Raw genomic sequence first — 20018 nt, 5'->3', positions numbered from 1 at the left:
CTGTTGTTTCCTGTTTGTGCCTTCAGCTTCGGTCCTGGGGGAGGGTGGGGCTGGGCCACATATGCCATTCCTATCCCTTACCCCCTGGGGAACAGCTGCTTGCATTTACATAGTAATTTATATGGGATAAAACACCTTCAGATGCTGTATATTTTTTACCCACTTACATCATAATATGTATGTGTAAAAAGTATCCCTATTGTCCAGTCAAGTGTACGGTGACCTTTCCTGGGATACATGACCAAGCAGTGATGGATCAGCTGGAGGTCTTTGGACCTCGGCCCTAGGTTGAAGGCTCTTTTCACAAAAGAGTCAGATCTTTCCAAGGACATTAAACTAGTCTATTTTTAAATGTAAAGCACCTTTGGAAATTTTCTTTTAAAAAAAACTGTTAAGGTGGACTTGCCTGGCCATCCAGTGGTGAAGACTTGGCGCTTGCACTTCAGACGGTTCAAGTTCGTATTTTGTGAGGAGGTACTTGGAGACTCTAAATATCGAATTGCTCATTAGGCTTCACTTGACGTGACTCATGATTCCTATTTACTCCTGCGGTTGTTATCAATCACAGCTTGCTTCTCAGGTTGGCCCAGATTTGGCTGATAGGAACTCGGACATGTGTCCTTTTGACATGTCCTCATCTTGGAACTCTTCCTCACAACAAAATATTCCGGGCTTACCTTGAATGCTCCTGCCATAGTCCTAGGATTAGCCTTTTTTCTCAAGAGTTGTGGTCACTTTTAGTGGAGAGTTGTGTTTAGGAACTGAACAAACTAAACCCATTGCTGTCGGAGTGTTGCTTCTCTCAGTGGACATAGCTGGGAAGTATATGTCTGTAAATGAGTAATAGACACGTGTGTATACATAGACACATCGCCTCCTGTATCTATTTCTCTGTCTGTAACACTGAAAACTCTTTTGAGTTTACATTGATACTTCTAAGCCAGGGCTACCATGTTCATTCTGATTGTCTCTCTTTCTGTGTTTGTAGCTCCCTGCTATGACTGTGAGAAACTTGGCTCCCATCAACCCTAATATGTTCACTTATTTAAAGAGTCCCACTCTGTATAACCAGCCTCCCAGCTCCCCAGCCCTTGCCTGAACTCCCTCCTCACCTTCTCAGGGCTGACATTCCATACCAGGCTGTCTCTTTGCTCAGTACCCTGCTCCAGTACCTCACTGGGCCACCATGCACCCCACCCAGGCACACACGAGTGCCTGCCTTGCACAACCCTACTCTGTGGACTGAATTTTCAGGAAGGAGAAGAGGATGAGTTTCCTACCTTGTTTTTGTGCAGTTATGCCAAGTTGTCGAAGATCGGATATATTTAAAGTTTATATGCCTGATATTGTCTTCACAACAGGTTAGGTGGATTCTCGCTGGATGCCTTCTTTATCTACAAACAGTATGTAGAATGCCGTTCTCAAGCCTAAAATTTAAAAAACATATATTTCTGAGTTAAACAACTCGAGAAAATCAGAGATACCAAAGGAACATTTTATGCAAAGATGGGCTCCATAAAGGACAGAAATGGTATGGACCTAACAGAAGCAGAAGATATTAAGAAGAGATGGCAAGAATACACAGAAGAACTGTACAAAAAAGATCTTCACGACCCAGATAATCATGATGGTGTGATCACTCACCTAGAGCCAGACATCCTGGAATGTGAATTCAAGTGGGCCTTGGAAAGCATCACTACGAACAAAGCTAGTGGAGATGATGGAATTCCAGTTGAGCTATTCCAAATCCTGAAAGATGATGCTGTGAAAGCGCTGCACTCAATATGCCAGCAAATTTGGAAAACTCAGCAGTGGCCACAGGACTGGAAAAGGTCAGTTTTCATTCCAATCCCAAAGAAAGGCAATGCCAAAGAATGCTCAAACTACTGCACAATTGCACTCATCTCACACACTAGTAAAGTAATGCTCAAAATTCTCCAAGCCCGGCTTCAGCAATATGTGAACTGTGAACTTCCTGATGTTCAAGCTGGTTTTAGAAAAGGAAAAGGAACCAGAGATCAAATTGCCAACATCCACTGGATCATGGAAAAAGCAAGAGAGTTCCAGAAAAACATCTATTTCTGCTTTATTGACTATGCCAAAGCCTTTGACTGTGTGTATCACAATAAACTGCGGAAAATTCTGAAAGAGATGGGAATACCAGACCACCTGATCTGCCTCTTGAGAAATTTGTATGCAGGTCAGGAAGAAACAGTTAGAACTGGACATGGAACAACAGACTGGTTCCAAATAGGAAAAGGAGTACGTCAAGGCTGCATATTGTCACCCTGTTTATTTAACTTATATGCAGAGTACATGTCTTGGAGTAGGAAATGGCAACCCACTCCAGTGTTCTTGCCTGGAGAATCCCAGGGACGGGGGAGCCTGGTGGGCTGCTGTCTCTGGGGTCGCACAGAGTCGGACACGACTGAAGCGACTTAGCAGCAGCAGCAGCAGAGTACATCATGAGAAACGCTGGACTGGAAGAAACACAAGCTGGAATCAAGATTGCCGGGAGAAATATCAATAACCTCAGATATGCAGATGACACCACCCTTATGGCAGAAAGTGAAGAGGAACTCAAAAGCCTCTTGATGAAGGTGAAAGTGGAGAGTGAAAAAGTTGGCTTAAAGCTCAACATTCAGAAAACGAAGATCATGGCATCTGGTCCCATCACTTCATGGGAAATAGATGGGGAAACAGTGGAAACAGTGTCAGACTTTATTTTTCTGGGCTCCAAAATCACTGCAGGTGGTGACTGCAGCCATGAAATTAAAAGACGCTTACTCCTTGGAAGGAAAGTTATGACCAACCTAGATAGCATATTCAAAGGCAGAGACATTATTTTGCCAACAAAGGTTCGTCTAGTCAAGGCTGTGGTTTTTCCTGTGGTCATGTATGTACGTGAGAGTTGGACTGTGAGGACGGCTGAGTGCCGAAGAATTGATGCTTTTGAACTGTGGTGTTGGAGAAGATTCTTGAGAGTCCCTTGGACTGTAAGGAGATCCAACCAGTCCATCCTAAAGGAGATCAGTCCTGGGTGTTCACTGGAAGGACTGATGCTAAAGCTGAAACTCCAGTACTTTGGCCACCTCATGTGAAGAGTTGACTCATTGGAAAAGACTCTGATGCTGGGAGGGATTGGGGGCAAGAGTAGAAGGGGACAACAGGGGATGAGATGGCTGGATGGCATCACTGATTCGATGGACGTGAGTCTGAGTGAACTCCGGGAGTTGGTGATGGACAGGGAGGTCTGGAGGTCTGGCGTGCTGTGATTCATGGGGTCACAAAGAGTTGGACACGACTGAGCGACTGATCTGATCTGAAACAACTCGACTTCCAAAGTTTCAAGTGAAGTGACCAACTGAATACCAGAGTCGTGTGTATTCTTAAAGAAAACTCTTAAAGAAACTCTTTAAGAGATTCTTAAATTCTTTAACTCTTCAAGAAATTCTTAAAGGAACTCTTAAAAAAAAAAGAAAAGAAATCCCATTAAATGGTCTAGCACTGGGACCCCTGTAGGAAAAAGACTGATTTATGTACCAGGTTCTCTGTAGGAACACTGTTTCTTAGTAAGGGTTTAATCCAAACAAGCTTCCAACAGTGTATTTTTATTTGATTTGAAATTATATTAATACATTTATCGTTGGCCTGGGTTTGTTCTGATTGTGCACCTTACACTCCTAGGAAGGCGCTGCAGCACATGCCTCCGCTGTCCCTCTCACCAGGATCTACAGATTTCTCCACTTTCCTGTCTCCCAACGTTCTGGAAGAGGTGGACAGCTTCCTCATAAGGATTACTAGGTAAGAACTCAAGGTCGATAAGTGGGGTAGGGGGAGATGGGGGGCCGGTATTGGCAGATAGAGGGCATATGTGCTTGTCACATCTTTTTTTTTTTTTTAATTTTTCCAGTGTTTCATTTTTTAGTGACTGAAGAGAAAGTGAAATAACGGTGCTCTCCATTAACTAGTAATGTCCCCCGACCTTAGGAATTGGGGGTGGGGGTGGAGTAGTCCTCAGATTCAGCCAGGGCAGAGGTGGCACAGTCCAGAACTCAAAGCCTCTCCATTCGTGGCACAGTCCAGAACTCAAAGCCTCTCCATTCGTGGCACAGTCCAGAACTCAAAGCCTCTCCGTTCCTTCACATCCCCAGCCCAGCACCTGCTTGCCTCCATGGGCAGGTCTAACAAGCCTGGTTGTCCATAGACCTGGGAAAGGACACCCTGATAGCTGATAGAGGAGTCAGTTAGTGTGGGGACACTCAGCTCTGTCACAGTGAGCCCTGAGGACGTTACTGTATTAGAGTACAAACTAGGCCCTGAGACATCTAGACAGTTTTGAAAGTTTCAGGGTAATGTGTTTAAGAAACTAGATAAGAGTGACATGGAGTAGATCTAAAATACGTGACTGGTGCTTGAAGGAAAAAGCCCTTAGCTGTCTGAGCAAGCCAGGTCATTACTCAAGGCTTCTTGATAGCAGGTGCTTATTTATTTTTGGTTTATAAAGTTGGACTTCTTGAAATTGATAGCATTATTTTATACTTACAGATTAAGGTTACAAAGGTGAGGGTTTTATTTCCTATTCCTCCAGACCGATTTAGTTTTTCTTTAGGATATCTTAAGGATTTTGAAAAAGTGTTTCTGGTAAATGGATGAAGCGTATGGCAGGTTGATTTTGCTTTTGGTGATCAGTTACGCAAAGTTTGAACTACCTGAATTTTCTCACATTTTAAGAAGTGAAATGCTTTCTGCTCTTTGTTTGTAGCTGCCGTTCTACACCAGAGGTGGAGCTGACTCTTCTGGCCTTTGCACTAGCGAGAGGAAGTGTTGCCAAAGTGCTGAGCTCTCTGTGTACTGTCACTGATCACCTGGACACACACTATGATGCCTCATCCCTCATCTCATCCATGGCGTCGGTCAGGCAGAACCTGCTCCTTAAATACGGTAAGTGACCTTGGCAAGGTGCACAAAGATGCATGATACCATCACCAACGGGGGACCTTCTGGCATCTTCTTATCTTGTTGAGTAGTAGTTTGTGGGCCGGGGCATTGTACTTATACTGTGGTTTCTGGAGGAACATGTCTTCTTTGACTAAGGTTGATAGGAAGGAGGGAGATGCTGGTTCATTTATGGATGCATTAGCAGAAAAGAAACTTGAGTATCCACTGCACTGTACTCCCAGGGTTTACTGACCTAATGACTGAGGCTTGGTGGCCATTTGAATGCCAGACCTGGCGCAAAGACCCTTGTCTTGGAATGCATCCTCGTGGTAGCTGATAGCTGGTTGGAATGACATATATGGGCAGACATACATGCCAGCCACCACTTTCCCTCCTGGGCCCAATGGCAACGCATCTTAGCACGTTTCCACTGATCCAGGTTGGAGCTTCTTAATCCTTCTCAACACAGGAGTCTGTAGAGCTACTCTCAGATGACTGCACTTGACACGTGCCGTCCTAGCCTCTAGGGCTGAAGCTTCTGTCCACAGAGTACTGCGTTGGACCCCATCCCGTCAGAGCACTGTGGTCATTCCTTGTGGTGTTTGCTGTTGTTCAGCTGCTTAGCTGTGCCCGACTCTGCGACCCCACACACTGTAGCCTGCCAGGCTCCTCTGTCTGTGGGAGTTCCCAGGCAAGAATACTGGAGTGTGTTCCCATTTCCTTCTCCAGAGATGATATTTGTACCTTTGCCTTAATATTTCCTAATAGTTTACTTTTAATTGTTTAAGTCATCAATAGATATCATGTAAATCCAGTTACCCCCTCCCCAGTTTTGGGAAGATCATTTCTTTGGAGAGGTTGGGATCCATGGCCAGATGGGAGGGATCTATCTGGAAAATATTCTCCAGAAAAGTTTTAGATTCAGTTTAGCTGTTATTTGGGCAGAGAGCCTAAACGGGGGAGGAATGCCTAGGGGGGCTGTTCATTATTGATAATGTTCTAGTTCCAGTTTGGTTTATAGGTTAATAGGGTTATAGAGTTTTCATTACATTACTAAAACAAAAGAAAATGTTTTTAGATCATGATAGTAAAAGTTGATCTATATAATTTTGAAAACTTCCAAAATTTGCCTAGAGATAATTTTAAGAAACAAAACGCCAAACCCCGAGACATTATTTATGTATGTTTTATTTTATTGATATATTTTAAATTTATTTTTAGTTGGAGGGTAATTGCTTTACATTGTTGTGTGGCTTTCTGCCATACGACAACATGAATCAGTCATAAGTAAGCATACATCCCCTCCCTCTTCAGCCTCCCCACTCCGCCACCCCACCCCACGCCTACCACCCCGCCCCCAGGTCATTACAGGCAGCCGGCTGGGCCCCTGTGCTGAGCAGCAGCTTCCCACTGGCCGTCTGTCTCACACACGGCAGTGTGCATCTGTCAGTGCTACTCTCCCAGTTTGTCCCACCCTCTCCTTCCCCCGCTGTGGCCGCAAGTCTGTTCTCTGTGTCTGAGTCTGTATTTCTGCCCTGCAGATAGGTTCATCAGTATTATTTTTCTAGATCCTATAAATATGCATTAATATATGATATTTGTTTTTTCATTATTTATATATTTAAATGCAGTTACAATAAACTTAATTATTGACTCCCAAACAGTGTCTTAGGAATTCCTTTCTCCTCCTGCTCAATACACAACTATATTAAGTCTGTGTTATTAATCTGTGTCTTACGATATGCTTTGTTTCTGACTGGTTGTTATTCTAGAGTGATTCTTTTGGATTGACTTATTCTTTGTTTCTTTCAGGAGAGCAGAAAAGGGTGGTATCCCCTTTTATCTGATACTACTTCCTATGTTAGCTTTTAAATGGGTCAGTTTTTAGTTAGCAATCTGGGTGGCCACAGGCTCTCTGTTTCCACTGATGAGCATTCTAGTTTTCATTTTTTCATAGCGCTAGCTTCAGGCTCTCTCGCTTTCTCTCTTTTCTTTGATCAGGGAAACCTCTCCAATTGACTCTTCAGGCCTGTGATGTCAAGGGAAAAGAAGAGAAGTCAGGGCCTGAAAACCTGCTTGCTGAGCCGTGGACGAGGGACGGTGAGTAGTGGACCTGCGGGGTTTTAGTGAGTGGAAATGGCCACTAGAGGCCCTGTGGAACCACACTGTGGTCTTTGAAACTTTCAGGACGTGCAGTCTTCACTGCCCGTGTGCTTCAGTTGGCATCAATGGTTCCTGAACTGTTTGTGTGATTTCTTTACTACAGTGTTGCCATCTGCTAGGTGTCACTCACCTGTAACAACTTAAAAGTACTTGAATGTTCACATTATACAGTAAGGAGGGGACCACTAGGATGTTATACAGGCAGGTCAAAGGAGAACTCATTAATACATGGAGACCAATAAGAATGCTAACATGAATCTACAGATAGCTGCAAAATTGGTCAGTCTTCATAAGGAATAATCAGCTGTGTTCCTATAGACACAATTTTTATTTCTGTGGACAAGAATCATTTGCATTACTGTCATATTGTACAATTTATAGAATTATCAAGTAGCTTAGATACAATGAAAGGTGGCGAGAACTCAAAAGAGTGGGTTAAATAAACACTTTGGGGGGGCTTCCCAGGTGGCTCAGTGGTAAAGGATCTGCCTGCCAATGCAGGAGACGAGGGTTCAATCTCTGGGTCGGGAAGATCCCCTGGAGGAGGACATGGCAATCCATTCCAGTATTCTTGCCAGGAGAATCCCATGCACAGAGGAGCCTGGTGGGCTATAGTCCATGGGATCGTAGAGAGTCAGACATGACTGAGGACACATGCAAACACACACATTCTTTTCTTGCCCATTTTGAAGACTCACAATCTTTCCTGACAGTATTTGAGAAACTAATTCCTCTCTCAGCCTTTAAGTGTGCTTGCCTCTAACAGCCCAGCCAAACATCAGTCGTGGTTTTAGGAATGGTTCAGAAAGATGATTAACTGTCTAGTCTTTTGTCTCTTTGAATTAAAGTCACAATCTTTATCAACTTTTTATTTCTTTATTGTTGCCTCAGAGCAGGGTTGCCTGTATAGTTGAAAAGATTATGCTCTGACGAAGTTATACCTGGCCTATTATCTGTTATCTGGTGGTTGATCAGCGGGGTTGCATCTGCCTAGAGAGGAATTCTTTTTCTAATTTTTATGAGAGGACCAGATGGGCTAGATGCCTCTGCCTCAAAGGATATGCCTTGGTTTTGTTGGTCTTAGTTCTTAGGGTTATTACAGATGTATCAGTCATCCTAATGTTAATTTTTATTTTTTGTAGGTTTTCTTACAGAGACTGGAAAAACCAGAGCAAGTACTATTTTTTCTACAGGAACTGAATCTGCCTTCCAAGTTACTCAGATCAGAATTATGGTAATTCTTCTGCTGCCTTCTTTCAGAAATGTTACTACTAGTTTTAAAAATAGGGTTGCATTGCAGAAGTCCATGTCACTGGCTTTTCATTGATTTTAGTGATTTTTCTGTGTCAGGCCTGTAGCAGACACAGGGGCAAAAAGATGAATATATTTTAAGTCTGTGAATGGTGTGACTATAAGGATCAAAAACGGTGAGGAATCCTTTCTTGGGAAGCAACTTTCTTACTTTTCCAGGATTTCATGTATTTGAGATCTCTCTCTGTTGGTTTCATTTTTGCTTTAAGCTCTTTGAATCTGACCACATTACTTGGGAACAGAATGGCCACACAATTCCGGCCCCTTCAATGTTCTTTACTTAGGCCTCTGTTTCCAGGTTCGACGTGGTGGCATCGGTGCCCAGTGTGGCTTGGTGTTTGCGTACAATTCATCTTCTGATAAATTTCATGCGGAAGAACACTTCAAAAGATTCGAAAAATATGACAAATGGAAGCTTCAGGAGTTCAGGCAGTTTGTAAAAAGCAGGTAAGGAACAGAATAAAAATCTTTCTAGTTAATAAGATAATATACATTCTCTTACTGGTGACATATGTTTTCTTTATAGAAAAAAAGTTGCTACTAACCCATCTTTAGTAGCCAGGAACATTCATTGCTTTCTGGCAGCATGTGTGAAGACATATATTTTAATTTGTTCGTAGACTTTTACTCGGTCCCTTTCGTGACCAGGTATATAGATCTTCACAATGGCTGGGTAATGATATACATGTGAATTGTGGGCAGCCTGAGGTCTTTAGTCTTATCTAGCCCCTGGGAAATGTACCCCAGCCCCAACTTCCTTCCTCCTGTTTTTGTGCTTTTATTGAAAATAATTATGAAGTACCTATGATGTGCTCGGCCTGCTGCTAGGCACCAAAGACGCCTTGCACTAATGAGCAAGTTGGCACAGTCTCTGCTCTACAGAGCCTGCTCAGAAGACAGATGGTAAAGCCTACAGAGTCACTGTGCTGTCCAGGCAAGGTAGGTAGGAGGGATCAGGTGTTCTAGGAGCACAGGGCAGAGCGCCTGACCTGGTCAGGGAAGGCTCCCTGGAGGAGGTGTTGAATATGGGGAGTTAAAGTTAAGTAACCCCTTGGAGCAGTGGAAGAAGAACGTCCCGAGCAAAGAATAGATGGAGTTGAGAACTCAGAGGTGGAGTCTGGCCTGCTCAAGGCACTGGCGAGCCACACCTTGTTGAGGTGTGCGGTGAGGCAGAGAGTGGGGCAAGGTGAAGCTGGAGCGAGGAAAGGGTCAGGTCATTAAAGGCCCTTTGTCTCTGTTTCAGAGTTGAGACTTTATCCTGAAAGCAGTGGGGGCAGGGGAAGGGAGTCAGACGGGATTGTGCTATCCAGAAGTTTCAGGAAGAACAAGATCGCATGTGTGGTTTGGGCGTACTACTCTGGAGCCTGCTGTGTGAGGCAGGGCTGGAGGAGAGTGAACAGGGGGCAGGGTGCAGTGGGTGAAGCTGCTGCTGTCGCCGTGGAGGCCAGAGTATGGGTGACGTCACCCAGAGCTGCGACAGGAGCAGGGGAGAGATGTGGACCGACTGCAGACATGCTAGAAGGCAGAACCACCAGGACTTCGTGTGTGTATGTTAGTCTCTCAGTTGTGTCCGACTCTTTGTGACCCCATGGACTGTAGCCCATCAGAGAAACAGCAGGACCTGGTGAGTGACTAAATGAAGAGCCGGAGAGGGGAGAAAGCGTAGGCATCAGTGAGTCCTGGGTTTTGCCTTGGCAGGGGGGACATTGGTAGTGCCTTTTTCTGAGATAGAACATACTTCAGGGAGTACAGGTTTGTGAGAAGATGATGAGCTCAGTTTTGGCCCTGTTGGCTTTGAGGCTGTAGGACACCTCTGAGATGTCCCACAGCTAGTTGGATAAGCAGGTCAGGAGCCTGGAAGAGACTTTGTCTTGAGGGCACAGAGAGCAGAAACATTTCAGCGACGGTTTAAAATGAATTCGAAGAGATCATTCTGGAGGAGCATGTATGCTGGGAAGAGCACAGAGAGGCCAACCTGCTGAGAGGCACCAGTTTTTCAGGGGCAACGGAGAAAGGGAGGCTGGTAAAAGTGGCCAGAGAAGCAGCAGGAAAGCCAATGGAAAGTCATGGTTAGAGAGGCAGGGAGTGGGCAGCCCTGTCAGATGTCACCCAGGAATTAGTAAGATAAGTCTAGATGCAGTAAGCTAAGTCTGTTGGACTTAGCTGCAGAGGGCATCGGTGACCTCCTGGGCAGTGTTACCTCCCTTAGCACTAGTAGCAAACTCACAGGGCTGAGCCTGAGATTCGCTCTTTTTGCTCCTGTATTTCATAGGTAACGGGGTGCTGGAGATTTTCCTATCACCCAGTACTGTACTTGCCTGGAGAATTCCAGGGACAGAGGAACCTGGTAGGCTAAAGTCCATGGGGTTGTAAAGAGTCAGACACGACTGAGTGACTAACACACAGTACTCTACTCCTGGGCTTTCATGGACTTACGAACCACTGATAATTGTGTCAAATGTGGATTCTGATTCGATGGTTCTGCATGGGGCCTGAGACCTTCATTTCTAACAAGCTCCCAAGTGACTCTGGTGCTCCCTGACCATGGATCACACATGAAGTAGCAAGGTTCTAGACAAACTTCCTCTCTCCTCTGGGCTTCCTATGGTGGCATCTCTGACAAATGCTTATTCAGCCTCTCTGGAATGTCCTTAGTGATGGAGCACTCACTGCATCTCAGTGATGAGGACTCGTTTGAAATCTTGTAGCTGTAATCTCAGCTCAGTAGTCCTAATTCCAGCCCTCTAAATGAAACATCTCTCTCCCATCATGCATACATGCTTTTTAAAAATGCTTTTCTTTTAAAATAATGATCAGAGATTACAGTTTTTAAGTAGCTGTGTCCCACTCCTGGCACATATTAATATAGGTCTTTTTCCCTAAACCTGCTGTTAAATAAGATCTTCCACATCTTATATAGGATGATTTTTTTTTTTAACCTAAATACAGGTTTATTCACTAGTCCCTTGCTGATTTTAGCTCCTGGTTCCAGCCTGAGCTACTCTGAAATCCTCATTTACTTGGCCTACATATTATCGGTCCCTCTCCAGTTTGGAGATCAAAATGTTGACAAGACATGCATCTGTCTTTTTGCCCTTTTTATTTCCCTGCCCTCTTATCAGATGTCAGTCAGTATGCTCTGGGACCAGCTTTGGGCTTGCTATACATACTTAAGGGCTATACGTATTCAGCTCTGTTTTTTCCACCCTGCCTATGAATTGATATAGTAAGCAAGGTTGCTTCTACCCCTCTTTGACACCCTGCCAGCTCTTTCTTTATATCTCAGAGATCTCCTTGATGACTCCCAGAGTGAATTAAAAAGTCCTCAAACACTCAATACTGATAAGAGTCATTGACACAATTTTGGGCTTAGATGGAATACCACTGGTTTGAGGCTTAACTATGTCATGAATGTTTCATGCTTAGAATGACTTATGGTCAGAAGAGAATGTTTTTTCTCTCTCTGTTATAGAACTTATTCTGGGTCCTTTGTTTTCTTCCTTCTTGTTGTTATAAACCCCTGTGTTTGTTTATCTTAATCCATACAGAATTATGCATGTGTTGGCTAGCCTGTTAGCTATAGCACAGACTAAAGTTTTAGGAATGTTACTTGAAAAGACTGCCATTTTCTCCTTCTCAGATATTTTATTCCTAAAAAGGAAGTACCATTCATGTATCCAGTTTTTAAAAAGAAATGGCACACAGTTGTGCTTCTTCAGCTTTTGGGTTGAAATGCTTTCCTGTAAGGAGTTCTTAAGGAATAAGAAAAAATCCTGAGGCCTGTGAAGGCTGAGCTCCAGGATCCAAAAGCTCCCCAGCTTTTACCCTTCAGCTGTTGCAAGTATGAACCTCAAGCCAGTCGTGGATATTTTAGCCAGTCCTGGGGAAAGAAAATGAACCTGCCTCTCCTTTGACTCTTTCCAAAAACACATACCAGCTGTTGCGTTGGACTTTATTCCTGAGTAGCTCATCTTAGATACCTTGACTGCAGGTCTCATTCTTCAAATAATCCAGTTATCCAGAGAAGCAAACTTTCTCCTGAATTCTCAGGTCATATTTGGGGCTAATAATAGTTCCCATCGTTCAGATGAGGAGGCTGAGGAGTGGGGAGGAAGTTACCACCACCTCCCTTGTATACTTAGGCACCAAGTAGCGCGCCCCAGCCTGTTGTTAACAGACAGGCCATCTAAACAAGTTAAATGCCATGTAAAGTGAAAGTGGAGTGAAAGTCGCTCAGTCATGTCCGACTCTTTGTGACCCCATGGACTGTACAATCCATGGAATTCTCCAGGCCAGAATACTGGAGTGTGTAGCCTTTCCCTTCTCCAGGGGATCTTCCCAACCCAGGGATCAAACCCAGGTCTCCCGCACTGCAGGCAGATTCTTTACCAGCTGAGCCACAAGGGAAGCCCAAATGCCATATAAGTGGTGCCTTATTCGTTAGACTCTTGAGAAGTTGAGAAACAGGAGAATGTTTTATGAGTACCTTTGTGTTTACAGGATCGGTTGCTCGTCTGATATCCTTGGTGAAGATGATCCCATTGGCTGGTTTGAGCTGGAAGAAGAGTGGGATGAAGCAGATGTCAAGTTGCAGCAGTGCAGAGTTGCCAAAGTAAACATCAGTGAATTGTGGCCTTCACGTACCTCCCCACTCCTCCCCTCCTTTTGTCTGTTTTTTTTTTTTCCTTTAGATATTTCTTCATTTGGCTGGGCCAGGTCTTAGTTGCAGCATGCAGGATCTTTGAGTTGTGGCATGTAGGATCTAGTTCCCTGACTAGGGATTGAACCTGCACCCCCTGCATTGGGAGCACAGAGTCTTAGCCACTGGATCACCAGGAAGTCCCATCCCCTCTTTTTGTCTTATAAGTGTTTATTGAGTGGTCATTGTGTGCCAGACTTATGCCAGCACAGGTACCCTGGAGGTGAATCAGACATGATCGTGACCCTCAAGGGCTTCAGAGTCTAGTGGGAGACACAGACATATGAGACACTGTGATTGGGCTGATAAAGAGACATACAGGGTGTTGTAGCCCAGAGGAAAATATTTACCCAGTCTGGAATTCACCAGGGAAGGCTTCCCAATAAAGTTGGTGTGATGCCAAGTGTTGAAAGTTGATTAAGCTGCCTTCTTTAGCCAGGCTGAGAGGTATGGAGAAGGGCATCTCAGGCTGAGAGAACAGTTAAGTCCACAGGCATAAGTGTAAGAGAGATGTCTTCCTGTAGCTGTGAAAGAAACAGTGATTATCTGACTACTTAATTGTAACCTCCATTGTAAATCTTAGTAAGAAGCTCAAATAAAAGAAATAACTATCTTTAGGATTTATATATAGTAGCTGCTCAGTGAATATTTATGCAACTGAGTAGTGGATTCTGAAAGATCCTCAACAAAGGAACTTTCACTACAATAAGCAGAGAGTGTGCATAGAAGTTGGGCTTTGAAAATGACTTTAGCTTTGCAAAGACAAGGCTGTGTCCTAGGCTCCCAGAACATAGGTTACATGTAATTGGAGGGTTTTGAGATGATCTGTTAGGGCAGTCATTGACTGTTTTCAATATATAGCTGTTTTCTGTTTCAAAATGACTGTGCTGGGACTTCTCTGATGGTCCAGTGGTTAAGACTTCGCCTTCCAATGCAGGGTTTGTGGGTTCAGTCCCTGGTTGGGGAGCTAAGATGCCACGATGCCTCTTGGCTAAGAAAAAAACAAAAACAGAAGCAGTATTATAACAGTTCAATAAAGACTTTAAAAATGGCCCACATTTAAAAAAGAGAAAACTTCAAACAAGAAACCAAAATGACTGTGCCACAGAGCAGGCATCTTTCCCTTATTTATCCTGTCTTATCCTGTTTTTGCCTTGAAGAGGAAGTAATGCCATTTCTCATATTGTGATCTTTCCCAGAACCTGACTCCAGCATTTGTATTGTCTCTTTCCTGTTTGCTGTAGATTCTAGACTTATACTTTGTGTCTCCAGGGCTAGGCGTCGTGGGACCTCATTAATCATGAAAGTCACAGGGAGACCTGCCCAGAATGACCTTCACCTCCCTTTCATCAGTACCTGGAGCTTCTGAGTCCTTCTCATCACGTCTCTCTTGTTCTTTCCAGTATTTGATGGTGAAGTTCCTCTGCACCCGCCAGGAGTCGGCAGAGCGCTTGGGAGTACAAGGCTTGAGCATCAGTGGGTACCTCCGGCCTGCGAGAGCAGAAGCCGAACAGAGCATCATCTGTGCTCACTGCAGAAAGGGCACGGAGGAGAGTGTCTGCGGGGCCACACTGCTCCTCAAGACCCTTCAGTTCATCCAGCAGCTCGCCCACGACCTGGTAGCGTTTACTCAGTTGTTAAACCTCATTCCTTTGGGAAAAGTAAATGATGTGTTTGGGGGAAGGAACACCATCCCGTGAAACCTGGCCCTGCTGAGGCCATCAGTTTGAATGAGGATGGCAGGCGTCATTGCTGTGATGATGTTGGGAATTCAAGGGAGTGCGGTATGGGGCATTGATGGTGTCAGTAAGTGGAAGACGAAGTGGCCTGTGATCACCCTGAGGTTTCCTGGAATAGACCTGCACAGAGATCTTAAAGATGCCCAGCTGTGGTTGCCAGGGATCACTGGGGAGCCAAAGCACATTTATGGGATTTATGTCTTCTATAAGTCCTACAAGTACTCCTGAAGTGTAGCTGAGTTCTGTCTCTTTATTTGAACTCCCGAAATAATAACAGGATTTTTTTAAAGTTGAAATATAGTTGACTTATAGTATTAGCTTTAGGTGTACAACATAGTAATTCAATATTTTTATAGATTACACTCCATGCAAAGTTATTACAAAACATTGGTTATATTCCCTGATACACATTATACTCTTATAACTTAAAATTGATGTTATCCTGATAGTTTGTACCTCTTAATCCCCTTCACCTGTTTTGCCCTTCCTCACACTCCTCTTCTTGCTGGTAACTAGTTTCGTTCTATGTATCTGGGAATCTGTTATTATATTTGTTTGTTTCATTTTTAGAGTCCACATATAAATGAAAGCTTACAGTATTTGTCTTTTTCTGTCTGACTTACTTCACTAGAGTAATACACTCCAGGTGTTGTTACAAATGGCAAAATTTCATTCTATTTATGGCTGATTAATATTCCATTGTGTGTGTATATGTATGTCAGATCTTCTTGATATGTTCATCTGTTGACGGACAATTAGGTTGGTTCCACGTCTTGGCTATTGTCAGTAATGCTGCTGTGAATGTTGTGTTTTCGATACCAACTTTTACAGTCACTAATAAAAGCACAGTGACAGCCCACTCAAAGATGTTTGCAGTTGTCACCATAGAGAATGTGGCTTGTGTCTCAGGAATCTGATAGAGCCCTCTCGTGTGTGGGATGCAAGTGTCTACTCTTCACCTTCATTCTGCTTCATGGCACATTCAGAGACTGATAACTCAGTTGGTATGTGCATTGTTTGGTCTTTGGAGCTCTCCTGTCACAGCAGAAAGCAGCAGATGAGAGAGAGGTGCTTAGATGTAGCAAGAGCGTTTACAGCAGGATTGATCTTTCAGCCTGCGTTCAGGGAAGGATCAAAACAAGCTGCAATACGATCCTGGACAGTAGTCATCACCAGGTAAAGGTTCCCTCATGTCCTAGGTGTCGTATCTGTGAAGTCAGGGAGCTTTCACAGGCGTGTGTGTGTGTATGTTACATGTATATATACACTCACATGCATGTGTACACACACACACACACACACACACACATATTTTATAAAGTTTCACACCCCAAAGTAGTTGTCCACAGATTGTCACTTAGAGGTCACATCAGTTAATGTTGGGATTTTCATACGAGGAGCTACCTTACCCCTTAATAATGAGAAGTAAATGAGCCATTACGATATTTCTCCAAATGCATTTTTCTGTTTTATTTTTTCTGGTTTTTATTATTTTTTAGGTACAGCAGAAGGAAAGTGGCTTAAAATACAAGTCTTTTCTGGACTTTGCGGGTCTTGACTTGCAGATCTTCTGGAATTTTTACAGTAAATTAAAGCAAAAGTAAGTTGGAATCTATTACAAGATGATAGTCATGTGGAGCTACCCTAGTGGCTCAGATAATAAAGATGATAGTCCTATAAACACAACTGAAAACTCTGAGTTTTGCTATTCTAAATGAACAGTTGGGTTTTTTTTTTTTACCCCCCAGGATTTTTTACTTCCTACTAGTTTATCTTGTTCTGATTTGAGAAATTTTGTTATTGTTGAAAATAATATCTTACATTTCTGTAAAATACTTTATTTGGGCAGTGTTTTTGCAAGCATTTTGCCCTTTATATTACCTTGTAATGAGAGCCAGATCAAGTATTATAGTGTCTACATGTTTACTGCTGATGAAACAGAGTCAGAAATGCATTTCTTTGCCGCAGAGTAGGCAGTCAGACAAGGTCTGTTTCTTCAGACTCCATACCTCGTGCACTGTTCTTTTCTACTGAGCCTGATGCCTAGTGGGGAGAGTCCTTCGTAGATAGCTGTGGGACTGTGAGGGAAAAACAGCTGGCCCTTTTGCTCTCTGATGGTCTTTGTCTTTCTGTAGCCCCAGGGAAGAGTGCATCTGTGCCCAAACTCTGCTTCTGCAGCTCCTCCAGAGCTGCTTCTCGGTGCTGCAAGGAGATGCTCCCGCCGCCGCTGAGGACGCCAAGGCTCCAAGCCCGCGCCCTAGGCCAGTGGAGGCTGCCAAGGAGCTCTACGCGCACCTGTGCAGTGGTAGGATTGGGGTTCCTCTTCACTGTGACCCTGTTCTGGTGGCCTGCAGGGCCTCTCGCTGTAGAAAACCAGGGGTTCTTTGACCATGCAAACCCAGTAAAAGGTTTATGTCTTTGGAAAATGAGTTTCCTCAATCTTCTTTGAATCATTGTTTGGAGTTCAGAATTTAGTCCTCCTCAATGCCTTCCTCCTGGTTTCTGACATATAGTTGTGTTATACTGAAAGTAATTATTATCATACTCTCCAGTCTTTTTGCCTTTTCATACTGTTCATGGGGTTCTCCAGGCAAGAATACTGGAGTTGTTTCCATTTCCTTCTCCAGTGGAGAATGAGATGGTTAGATAGTGTCATGGACTCAATGGACATGAATTTGAGCAAATTCCAAGAGATAGTGGAGGACAGAGGAGTCTGCAAGCTACAGTCTATGGGGTTGCAAAGAGTCGGACATAGTGCCTGAATAACAACAACATTCAGTCTTTACTTCAGCTAAGACACAGGGATAATAAGGCTGATAGATTGAAGGGGGGACATGGTAATGCTGATTGAGAATAAGACGTGATTATCTGAAGTTATTTTTAAGGCTTTGCAAGTTGTGTCTCAAAAGAACAGAGAAATAATGAAAGAAAAGCTGGAACATAGGGTCTTTATTTTTGTTAAATGTAAACAACAAAAAAATAATTTCTTTACACTGCCTAGTTTGTGCAGAGGTATTTCTTTTTTCTGGTAGTGAGTTTATGGGCTAAAGCAAATATATATATTGTAAGTGAATAAATGGGCTATATTAAAGCTGATTGTTCATTTTTATCAGTGGTGGATAGGTTGGATGGAGACTCTGTGCCCATGGAAATACTAAAACAAGAAGTCAGGAATACCCTTCTCAATGGGGCTGCCATCTTCTTTCCTGATCGACTGACCCGGCGGAATCATCTCTTCACCATGATGGTAATTATTTATGTTAAAAGTGGAGATTCCACTCTTGACCTATCTTGGCATGAAACTTAGTAGTTTTCGTTTTCTCTGATAGCCTCTCGGTTTCCGTTTCCCACAGGTGTATTTAATACTTGCTGTATGCAGAGTTTTGTTGGGACACAGGTATCTAAGGACATAGCACCATACTCAAGATGGGGATGGCAGATAATCCCAACCTCCATTTCAGAACCTGTTGTATCACAAGGGGAGGGTTTAGTCTCCTTCATCTTTATGACATGCCTACAACCAAATGCTCTTTTTAACAGTTTAACTTTTTATTATGGGAAAATCTAAATATAGAACTAGACTAAATAATACATATCAGTCCCTCCAACCCCTCAAATGTACTCATCACCTAGATTCAGTAATTACAAACTCACGCTAAACTTGTTTCACCCATTACATACCTCACATACTCCTCCCCCCACACCATTATTATATCAGAGTAAATCCTGGACTTATTCGTTAATATTTCAGTTTATATCTATAAAGAAAATACAATTAAGTTTAATCCTCAGCTGCATCCTCTCACCCAAAATCATGATTGAGTTGGAGTTATCCTAGGAATGAAAGGATGGTTTAACATTAGAAAATCAGTCAATGAAATCAGAGAGGAAAAAAATCATATTGACAACTACAGAAGATACTTTAATAAGATTTAATTCGGATGATGACTAAAACAACAAAACCTGTACAAACTCCCCTAATCTGGTGGAGGGCATGTATCTAAAACCTACAGAAATCAATGTACTGGTCTTTGGATCACTGACTCATCCCTCTCAGAATGAGCTATAAGCCAAGGGTGCTTACTGTCACTGCTTCTCTTGATATAGTATTAGGAGGCCTAGCCACTGCTGTAGGACAAGGAAAAGAAATTTAAAAAATAACAGAAAGAATAAAACATACAATCATTATTAGTCTGTTTAGACAAGCAACTAAATAGAATTACTGAGAAGAGTTGATGAAGCAAACGAGATGCAGCATTTTAAAAAGGCATTTCTATATGTAACCGCTACTTAGCACATGCAATAGAAGTGCCCTGTCAGATGCATAAAGCCCTACAGAAACAAAAAAGGGAGTAAAAGAAGCATACAGTGTCGTCCCTGTTGCCACATGGCTGCAGTCCAGCTGGGGACACTGCTGCAAGGAAGAACTGACCCCAGGTTGCAATAGGCATTTTAGAGGGCAGTTCTGTTAAGTGGTTGAGGAAGGTCAGAGAGGAGAGAGGATCTTTGGTTGGTTTCAGCTGTCTATAAAACGTGCATATCAGCTTGAGGGATCAGGCTTTATTTTTTTTTCCCTTCCAGTTTTATTGAGATATAATTGACATACAGCATTGTATAAGTTTAAGATATACATTCATCATGAAATAATTATCACAATAAGTTGAATCAACATCTATCATCTCATATAGATATAAGATCAAGGAAATAGAAAAAAGTTTTTCTCCTTGTGATGAGAACTCCTAGGATTTACTCTTTTGTCCACTTTCATATGTAACACACAACAGTGTTGATCACATTTGTCATATTGTACTCTACACCCCCAGTACTTATCTATGTTATAACTGAAAGTTCATACCATTTGACTGCTTTCATCCAGTTCTCCCCATCCCTGCCTCCAGCCTCTTTTTCTGAGTCTCTTTGTTTTTTGAAGTATAATCAGCCTACAACACTACGTTATTTCCTGTTATACAACATAGTGATTCAGTATCTCTATACATTTCAAAATGACCACCATGCTGTCTGTGACTTGTCACCATATGAGAATATTATTTAGTTATTGACTGTATTCCCACACTGCTTTTCATACCTGTGACTAATTTGCAGCTGGAAGTCTGTAGTCTTAATCTCTATTATCTATTTCTTTCCTCCTTCCACCCCTCTCAGCT

The 20018-nt window shown here is 43.0% G+C and overlaps 1 protein-coding gene across 2 annotated transcripts in view; it reads left to right on the top strand.

The window, feature by feature from the left end:
- ZZEF1 (zinc finger ZZ-type and EF-hand domain containing 1) overlaps positions 1–20018 on the top strand; it is a 94733-nt gene that overhangs the window by 17437 nt on the left and 57278 nt on the right. For both annotated transcript variants that reach the window (XM_070389246.1, XM_070389245.1), the window contains exons 7-16: positions 3688–3804; positions 4766–4944; positions 6943–7041; positions 8247–8338; positions 8714–8862; positions 12916–13027; positions 14518–14733; positions 16353–16453; positions 16989–17158; positions 17967–18100. In XM_070389246.1, coding sequence (XP_070245347.1) covers positions 3688–3804; positions 4766–4944; positions 6943–7041; positions 8247–8338; positions 8714–8862; positions 12916–13027; positions 14518–14733; positions 16353–16453; positions 16989–17158; positions 17967–18100 — 1369 coding nt within the window. The remainder of the gene's footprint in view (positions 1–3687; positions 3805–4765; positions 4945–6942; positions 7042–8246; positions 8339–8713; positions 8863–12915; positions 13028–14517; positions 14734–16352; positions 16454–16988; positions 17159–17966; positions 18101–20018) is intronic.

This window comes from Bos mutus, chromosome 19 (assembly GCF_027580195.1).
Source record: "Bos mutus isolate GX-2022 chromosome 19, NWIPB_WYAK_1.1, whole genome shotgun sequence".
Lineage (NCBI taxonomy): Eukaryota > Metazoa > Chordata > Mammalia > Artiodactyla > Bovidae > Bos > Bos mutus.
The sequence above is the reverse complement of the archived record's forward strand: the minus strand, read 5'-3'. Positions and strand labels throughout refer to the sequence as shown.